Source organism: Argopecten irradians, chromosome 9 (genome assembly GCF_041381155.1).
Source record: "Argopecten irradians isolate NY chromosome 9, Ai_NY, whole genome shotgun sequence".
In the NCBI taxonomy this organism is placed as follows: domain Eukaryota; kingdom Metazoa; phylum Mollusca; class Bivalvia; order Pectinida; family Pectinidae; genus Argopecten; species Argopecten irradians.
In genome coordinates, this window is record NC_091142.1 from 19,132,833 (window position 1) to 19,142,545 (window position 9,713).

The 9,713-nt window shown below is 35.6% G+C and overlaps 2 protein-coding genes across 2 annotated transcripts; one reads left to right on the plus strand and one right to left on the minus strand.

Annotated features, from left to right (window-relative positions):
* Window positions 1-5,734: 5,734 nt before the first annotated feature.
* LOC138330596 (germ cell nuclear acidic protein-like) lies at window positions 5,735-6,097 on the minus strand. The gene has a single exon (XM_069278157.1). The coding sequence runs from the start codon at window positions 6,095-6,097 to the stop codon at window positions 5,735-5,737; it is 363 nt and encodes a 120-aa protein (XP_069134258.1).
* A 682-nt stretch (window positions 6,098-6,779) lies between these two features.
* LOC138330597 (DNA ligase 1-like) lies at window positions 6,780-8,791 on the plus strand. The gene has a single exon (XM_069278159.1). It carries the CDS (start codon window positions 6,780-6,782, stop codon window positions 7,980-7,982), a length of 1,203 nt encoding a protein of 400 aa, XP_069134260.1. The 3' UTR covers window positions 7,983-8,791.
* The last annotated feature ends 922 nt before the right edge of the window (window positions 8,792-9,713 follow it).

Genomic DNA, 9,713 nt, shown 5'->3' on the forward strand with positions numbered 1-9,713 from the left:
TTAGATTCATAAATTAACAAATTGTACTGTCTGTATGATACATGCACATGTTATAGGTAACACATTTAAGGTATATACGTTTACAGCATTAAAACCAACACTTTGTTTTTAACAGTTCAGAAAATGAATACCTGTGATTATGAAGAAAATCAAAGAAACACAAAGACTTAATTGATTAATAGAGTTTGAAGGGGCTATAATAACACAATGATCAATTCTTTGTATTTCATTTTATTAGTAGCCATGGATGTTGGCATCATTTAACAGTAAGTTCACAAAGGCAGTATAATACACGATCTGTTCAGCTGTATAGAATTCTGAATGTATTACAAATGTAACTTAGCTGATTGTCTATAAATCAAAATAATTGTATATATTTATAGTTTTTTTAGGTCACCTGAGACGAAGTCTCAAGTGACCTATTCTAATCGCCTTTTGTCCGTCGTCGTTCGTCGTCCGTCGTGCGTCGTGCGTCGTCCGTCGTATGTCCGTAAACAATTTACATTTTCGACTTCTTCTCCAAAACTGCTGAAGCAAATTCAATGAAATTTTGTACAAACCTTCTTAGGCATAAGGCCAATCAAAATTGTGATTTATATGGCCCCCACCCCCCAGGGGGCTGTGGGAGGGGCCAAAAGAGTTTAAATTGACTAAAATTTTAAAAATCTTCTTCTCCACTCACAGATGTGGTAGAATCAAATACTCTTCATAGATTGAAAGGTGTCAAGGTCGCCTACAAAAATTGTGAATTTCATGGCTCTGGGATCTCAGATTTTCCCTTTGGGAGGGGGTCAAATTTACTATAGTTTAAATAGGAAAAACATATTTATGAGTATTATTTGTTCAATTTTTCATGGCAAATGATTCAAACTTGTTCAGAATTATTCGCATGGGACAGCATTTTAACATATCGTATCAATATAAGTCCTGGCTGACCTCCGGGGGCCGAAAGGGCGAGGCCAAAGGGGGTAGAATTGACTAAAATTTCAAAAATCTTCTTCTGCACCCACAGATGTAGTAGAATCAAGTTCTCTTCATAAATTGAAAGGTTTAAAGGCCCTCTACAAAAATTGTGAATTTCATGACCCCAGGGTCTCCGATTTCCCCCTGGGGAGGGGGTGAAATTTACTTCAGTGATGATAAAAAGGAAAACAAAATTTTGTTCATTTTGTGTATTTAATATGTCACACCTGATTGGAATTATCATAGTGAGATGGCAGTTGGAACATCACTTCTAGATTGGCCATGTATGGCGCAGGGGCTTCAGGGCGGGGTCAAAAAGGTCAAAATGACAGATTTTTTTTTAATTCTTCTTTTCAATTAGGAGATATGATACAATTAGATTTAGCAAACTGACAGGTTTTAAGATGCTTTGCATAAATTGTGAATTGTGTGACTCATGAGACTTAAGTTTCCCTTTTGGGAGGGGGTCAATTTTTGCTATGTATGTACATTTGGATAAATATTTTTAGTTATTTGTAGAATTGCCATTGGTTCTTTTAATTTTTTTTAAACTTTTCAATACAAAAATATTTATTTGAAAGTTATGCAGACAGAAACCAGGTCAAAAAAATAGTTAAAAATATTTTAAAAAATCAATTAGGCAGAATGGGATTTGAACTCAAAATATTGTCTATATATCTCTGTAATGTAAGGGAGATAACTCTGCTAAGAAAATCCTTAACAAACCGGAAGTTGATAGAATTGTTGGATATATATATATATGCAACAAGGTAACATGGCAGGGATGGCATGCTTTCAAGAATAAGTCTCAAACTTTAGTTCTAGATGTTTTACTGTATTTTTTTCGAGTTGATATATATTTTCAACAGTTTTTTGACATTGTACATCATTCTACATGATAATTCTGTTGGAATTTGTGGACAAGTTGGTGAAAAACGAAATGTTGATCTTTGTCCAGGGCAAATGCCTGCTTCCTACAGACCATGATAATTCCCATTAAAATGTTATGCTAACATATATTAAAAGTCATATAGGCAAACACATGGATCTTCAAATATAGTTTCAATGATTTATTAGTTTATGCTCCCGATAACTATTAAATTGACATTATATTGTACTCGCATTTTTTAAAAGAGAGAGATACCAGTATAACTCCGACTTATGTGCAATGTTTTTCATGATTAAGTTCCTATAATTTTACACGAGTTACTCCATTGTTTTTTATTTTTAACTATTACCACTAGTTATTTGTTATATATTTCAAAGCAATATCTTAAGTGTGTGTGTTAAGATGAATTTAAGGCAAAGCCTTTGAAGAGTGCAGCTACATGTAAATACAGGATAGTAAACTAAACATTTTACACGTGTACATTTTTCACAAGACTGAAAATTATTTAAACTTTTGATTAAATTCTTATCGCTATCAAATACAATTTTAAATGCAATTATACTCTAAAGCACTATTGACGGATATCGATAATCAGTCAATCATATACACGACAGAAATAAATAATGTATTGAACTGGAATAGTTCAATCTTGTGTTTATTAAAGTCGAAAACTTGCCACATGTATCAAAAATATGTGGTGTCATCTTTGGCTGTAGTTTTCATGACTCACGTTGACAACACACAGATTACATATTTACAATATCATTTTGACTGCTACATTTATTAAACATGGCTGGCTTGATGGAGGCTCGGGACTTTTCCTGCGGGACACAATTTCAATGTGTAGGGTTCCTTGAATCTTGCCTGTTCATACATATTATGGTTACTAGACTGCATTGTTGTAATGTTAAACTTGTATATCATTGACATAATATTTGTTGACTATTATGAAATCTCGTAACTATATATTTTTTTACCATCACCACAGAAACAAAATGGATACATCTGATTTGTTAACATTTAGATATTGTCAGATTCACCACGTATAGAGGGGGTTTAGTTGGCCAATAGCTTGCATTCAAGATTTTACAGCCTTGCATGTATATAGGTTATTTATTCAGTTACCAGATATCGCACATGCATTCTCTCTTTACAAAGAAGCTGAAGCCATGTACATACAAAACTTGTATTATTTTATTGAAATGACCATGTTGCATAATTGCCAGCATTGACTGATCATGTGGTTATCTTAACCAAGATGAGACCACGGTTGTATGTATTTCAGAAGAGAACAAACACATTGCATGAACTATTGAGGCAGCTCACTGCGGTACAGTCATAAGCAGAGACAATGTCAAGATTGTTGATTTTATTTGTTTTAAACGGTTAATTCATGATCACTACTTTGAGATAACATTCACATAAACAAAGGCATCAATCACTGAATCAGTAATAATGAACACTAGTTAGAACATGTAGTATACTATTATGTAGAAAACGAGTTCCGGTCCACTATAACTGGATAGTAATGATCAATTTTCTGGATTCACAGAACACTTTTTCACCTGGCCAAGATTCAATGAGTTATGTTTTACCACATATACAGGGTTTGTTCTGGGTGTTCAATAAAATGGGGTCCTCTAATGTAATTTGAATGGAGTTTCAGAAAAAAAGTGGGGTCTTTTTATTTTTAGCCCATCGTCATCAGATGGTGGGCTATTCAAATCACTTTTCGTCTGTGGTCCGTGGTCAGTCCTTCCATTCGTCTGTAGATCCGTTAACAATTTTTGTTATCACTATTTCTCAGAAAGTACTTAAGTGATCATTCTCGAATTTCATATGGAGGTGGCCCTAGGGCCCCTTGCTGTGCATATTGTGTTTTGGGACTGATTAGTCAACAAGATGGCTGTCAAACAGCCATCTTTGGTTTTGATTGTTAAAGTTTGTTATCGCTATTTCTCAGGGCCGCCAGGCAGCCATCTTAGATGTTGATAGTTAACGTTTGTTATCGCTATTTCTCAAAAAGTACTAAATGGATCTGTCTCAAATTTCATATGTAGGTTCCCCTAGCCTAGGGCCCTAGTTATGCATATTGGATTTTGAATTGTAATTGATTGGTCAACAAGATGGCCGCCCGGTTGCCATCTTGGATTTTGAAAGTTACCACTATTTGTAAGAAATTACTGAAGGGATCTCATATTCCATAAGTGGCTTCCCCTTTGGCCCTAGCGTGCACAATGCCTTTTGAGACTGATCAGTCAACAAGATGGCCAACCGGTCGCCATCTTGGATTTCATCGTTGAAGTTTGTTACAGGTATTTCTTAGAAAGTACTGAAGCCATCAAATTTATATATAGTATATTTGAAAAAGTTTGAAAAACAGAGAATGATGCCTCTTTCCATTGTCAGACATAAATCATTCTTTGGTGGGCGCTAAGATCCCTTTGGGATCTCTTGTTCAATGGTTAGGATATTGGGACGCCATAAACGCAAACCCTGATTGCATTTGCTTAAACATTGCAATTAAATGCTTCATCATTGCAATTATATAAGAAAATACTATTTAGTTATTGTGCGGACAATGTGTTTTCATTATTAAACAGAATTGTAATACATTTAAAGGGTTATTATAACCACTGTAATTGTCTTCTTTAGTCACTTTACAAGTGGATTTCCTTAGAAATTTTCTAATACTTTTTTAAATGATTATGTACCATAATACTATGTTTTTGCTGTCTGTTGTTAAGTCTTGTGTAATTCTTCTATGCACTAATTCAAATTGCATACACCATACCGGAAGTCACTGTCTAATCCAGTCAATCCTGTTTAATAGATTTTGTGATGATTTAGTGATACACCAACTGTGAATGAACAATACATTATGTATTAACATTTTCTGTATTGGTCACGATATTCAAAGCATCTCGTGGACTTTATTATAAACTTCTGTTACAATCCAAAGTCCATAAAATGCTTAGAATTTCAGGACCGATACAAGTATTTGTATGATATGCAGCTTGAAGTTAACCTGAATTTTTTAGTTAGTCAATAAATTAAAATGAAAGGAATGAAACGGATGACTTTTGAGTACTAGCCAAAGACATTTACAGCATTGTTTAAATGGTTTATATTTGATTTATTTCATACAGGTTTGTGGATATATCCGCAGGTTATTATGTGCTTTTTATTATACGAAGCTATAGACAACATCTAATGTGATATGCACTATACATCGCACATCGACAGCTATAGATAGTTATACTTTCCTTTTCATTTTTATAGAATTTTTACCAGCAGTTACGTTCCTACATGTAAGATGTAACTTATTTGTTGTGTTCAAAATATCTTGTAGCAAAGGCCATATATATATGTACATGTACGGGAAATGAGGGTTTTAGGAAGTAGTTCGCGAGCACTTGATATCTAACAGACATATTTCTAGTTTAAAATGAGTAGCGATGCGATAGTGGTATCAAATACCGGTATCCAACGCTAGGAGTCAATATGTTATTGTCACTTTTCCTGGCTGAATTTTATTTCCCAGGTTTTCTCTTATTAAAAAGGGAGGTTTCTGATTATGACTAATACATATAGTTTGTTATTAAGATAATTTGGACATTGCATTTGATAAAAAGATCGCTTTTTATATTTTGCAGAAAGATGCCTCGTAAAAAGACATGGAAGACTTCCCTGGCGAAGAAGAACAACAGAAATAGACTCGTGGATACTGGCCACGTAAAAAATAGTACCTATGACATTACGAGTGACTGTGTGACGAGTGACGGACCTGTTAGACTTGTGGATCCTGGCCACAGTAAAAACAGGACCATGAGACGGGGGATACCGCCTCCTAAAAAGGGTACCATGTTTGCCTTCGGGCGCCTATAACGTGTCTGAACTGCCTTCGGGCGCCAAAAACTTGTCTAAACTGCCTTCGGGCGCCAAAGCGTTGTATGAACTGCCTTCGGGCGCCAAAGCGTTGTATGAACTGCCTTCGGGCGCCAAAAACTTGTCTGAACTGCCTTCGGGCGCCAAAACGTTGTATGAACTGCCTTCGGGCGCCAAAGCGTTGTATGAACTGCCTTCGGGCGCCAAAGCGTTGTATGAACAGCCTTCGGGCGCCAAAGCCTTGTATGAACTGCCTTCGGGCGCCAAAGCCTTGTATGAACTGCCATCGGGCGTCAAAGCCTTGTATGAACTGCCTTCGGGCACCATGAACTTGCTAAAGGAGCCTTTGGGCGCCATGAACTTGCTAAATGAGACTTCAGGCACGATTAACATGCCAAATGAGTCTTCGCTAACCACAGCTTTGCCACATGAACCTTCCAAGTTTTGTGTCAAAATGAACTTTGGTTCAGTTCACCAAGCAAGTGAAATATTTCCAACAGTTTCAAGAGGAATGCAGTGTACTTGCAACAGTTTAGTTTCACTGATCTCTGTAAAAACTGAGCATTACCAAACATCAAAACATCAAAACGTTGATGATATTCTCTTAGCTGGTGATGAGTTATTCAGAATAAGAATGGCAGAATTAAAATCAACTAACACGTTTGTTTCAAAAATGCTTCACTTTAAAGAGCTGCCTTTGATTGTTTCCCTATCAGGTAAAAACTTTGAAGTTCAATACCATGATCAGATATATGGCTGTGTTACACATTCTGATTGGAATGATTCACAAGATAGCTTGAACCTACAGGAAGGTGTTGACAGATTATTTTCTAATCACAATGAAGGTCTTATTATTGTTGGAGGGATTTGCTCAGCTTTGTATCTAGATAGCAACAAAAACCCGTCAATATTTGATTCACACTCCCACGGTTCAGATGGCCTATCATGTGTTGACGGAAGAGCAGTTGAAATGAATTTTCAAAATACACAACATTTGGTCGATTTCATGTTTTCATACTATCAAAGTGCAAATATCTCCATGAACAGTCACTGCCAGTTTGAAATTCAACCAGTTACTATTTCCAAACAGACTTCAGGGAGAAAATCATTGCTTGACAAATACTTTGACTTTCAAAATGATAAGGCATTATTGAAAGAGGAACAATCATCAGCAAAGAGAAAAATGTATATGAAAGACTACGTGCAGAAAAGGGAATGTTCAAGTTTTAGGGAAAGACAAAATCGCTGTTCTGTAGAGAGCAAACAAAAAGCTAGAGAAAACCCAGAATATAAATTAAAAGATAGAGAAAGCAACCACAAAATAATTAAGAAGGCTAGACAATGTGAGGGGTTTAGAGAATCTGAACTTAAAGCAAAACAGAGATCCAGAGAAGAGATAGAAACAAAACAGAAAGACAGAAAAAACACACTTAAAGCTAAGACAAAGGCCAGACAAAACAAGGAATTTAGAGAGACTGAACTTAAAGCAAAACAGAGATCAAGAGAAAAAATAGAAACAAAACAGAAAGACAGAAAAAACACACTTAAAGCTAAGACAAAGGCCAGACAAAGCAAGGAATTTAGAGAGACTGAACTTAAAGCAAAACAGAGATCAAGAGAACAAATAGAAACAAAACAAAAAGAAAGAAAAAAGACACTTAAAGCTATGACAAAGGCTAGACAAAACAAGGAATTTAGAGAGTCTGAACTTAAAGCAAAACAGAGATCAAGAGAACAAATAGAAACAAAACAAAAAGAAAGAAAAAGCACACTTCAAGCTAAGACAAAGGCCAGACAAAACAAGGAATTTAGAGAGTCTGAACTTAAAGCAAAACAGAGATCCAGAGAACAAATAGAAACAAAACAAAAAGAAAGAAAAAACACACTTAAAGCCATGACAAAGGCTAGACAAAACAAGGAATTTAGAGAGACTGAACTTAAAGCAAAACAGAGATCAAGAGAAGAAATAGAAACAAAACAAAAAGAAAGAAAAAAGAGACTTAAAGCTATGACAAAGGCTAGACAAAACAAGGAATTTAGAGAGTCTGAACTTAAAGCAAAACAGAGATCAAGAGAAAAAATAGAAACAAAACAGAAAGAAAGAAAAAGCACACTTAAAACCATGATAAAGGCTAGACAAAACAAGGAATTTAGAGAGTCTGAACTTAAAGCAAAACAGAGATCAAGAGAACAAATAGAAAAACAAAACAAAAAGAAAGAAAAAACACACTTAAAGCCATGACAAAGGCTAGACAAAACAAGGAATTTAGAGAGTCTGAACTTAAAGCAAAACAGAGATCCAGAGAACAAATAGAAACAAAACAAAAAGAAAGAAAAAGCACACTTAAAGCTAAGACAAAGGCCAGACAAAACAAGGAATTTAGAGAGTCTGAACTTAAAGCAAAACAGAGATCCAGAGAACAAATAGAAACAAAACAAAAAGAAAGAAAAAGCACACTTAAAGCCATGATAAAGGCTAGACAAAACAAGGAATATTGTGATCTTGAAATAGAAATGAAAAGGCTTTTCAGGAAGAATACTTTGCAGTTGGAAAAAGAAAGATTAAAAAAGCAAGAAAATAGGAAAGTTCACCGACAAATGGAGAGGTGTAGAGACAAACTCTCTAAAGCCACAAAAAGAAAAACGTTTGCATTAGTAGACCATGAAAGATTACTCAACAAAAAAGACACATAGGTTGTACAATTGATGAATCGATAGTAAAGTTTCATGCTAGAGTAGCAAATGGCCCAATATATGCTCCTGTTGTCATCAAACATGGTTTCGCAAAAGTGTTGTCCAACTTGACAAAGCCCACATTACATTGGAGAGCAGACAACTATGTACTGATCTTACATCTGTTGATGGAAAACAATGGCATCATTAAAAGAAGAGAAGGTACCAAAATTGTCAGTAAAAAATGGGATGTTGTGGCCCAATAAACCCGAGGTTTTGAATTTGCATCCACTAGAAGAAAGGTTGATATCACAACGGATCCCTTTTATGCAAATGCGTGAACTTCCCAGAGGAGGTCAGTTGCGAAAGGAAATATTGTTAATGTACCTGTTGACATACAACCTACTATTAACGCACTTCCGAGGCAAGTGGATGAGCATGTAACAATTGTAGTGAAATTAAAGAAACGGTTATCTCACAAGTCATCATGTTTTTCTGAAAGCATTCGCCCCAAGGTTGTGCTCCAAGCTCTAAAATGGTTGATGGAAAACAGTGAATTATACAAAAATGAAAACATCAAAATTGATGAAACATGGGAGAAAAGAATCACAGAAGCCAATGATGAGGTTATCACAGAATTAACAGGAAGTTCTCGTTCAAAAGATGACAGAGACTCCGAGGAGGCATCTGATGATTTTTGTGAAATGTCTGCAGATGATGGAACTCAGGGCAATAAAGATACATTAGTGGATGACACAGATTTTGACACAAACAAAATATATGTATTTGCTCCGGGAGAAAACCAGAAACCTATTAGCTTATATGAAGACAAAGATGCAGAGTACCTTTGCTTTCCTTCAATTTTCTGTGGACAGCGAAGATTGGACAATGAAAAGAGACACAAAAATGTGCATTACAGTGACATTGCAAAATGGGAATTGAGAAGTATTGACAGAAGAGCTGCTCAGTCCGTTCCAAATATCTTTTTCAAATTGAAGAAAATCCAGATCAAGCAAGTTAGTGACAAGGTCAATCTTGCTGTTAGAAGATGTAAATCAGAGGGAAAAAAGATAACTGCTGGACAAGTTAGAAATCAATCATCTGCAAATGAAATTGTCAGACTAAACGAAGGCTACTACATTTTTAGAACATTGCGAAACTCTCCTGCATACCTGTCATCTAAGAAAAAAGATGCATTTGCCATGATACGACAGCTTGGTTTACCTACGGGGTTCATGTCATTGTCATCAGCTGACACAAGATGGCCAGACCTTTTGAGAACACTGGCAACACTGGTACT

Bases quoted from the DNA above. Each gene is read 5' to 3' on its own strand.
- LOC138330596 (XM_069278157.1), bottom strand. From the start codon at position 6,097: ATGGCGCCCAAAGGCTCCTTTAGCAAGTTCATGGTGCCCGAAGGCAGT.
- LOC138330597 (XM_069278159.1), top strand. From the start codon at position 6,780: ATGAACAGTCACTGCCAGTTTGAAATTCAACCAGTTACTATTTCCAAA.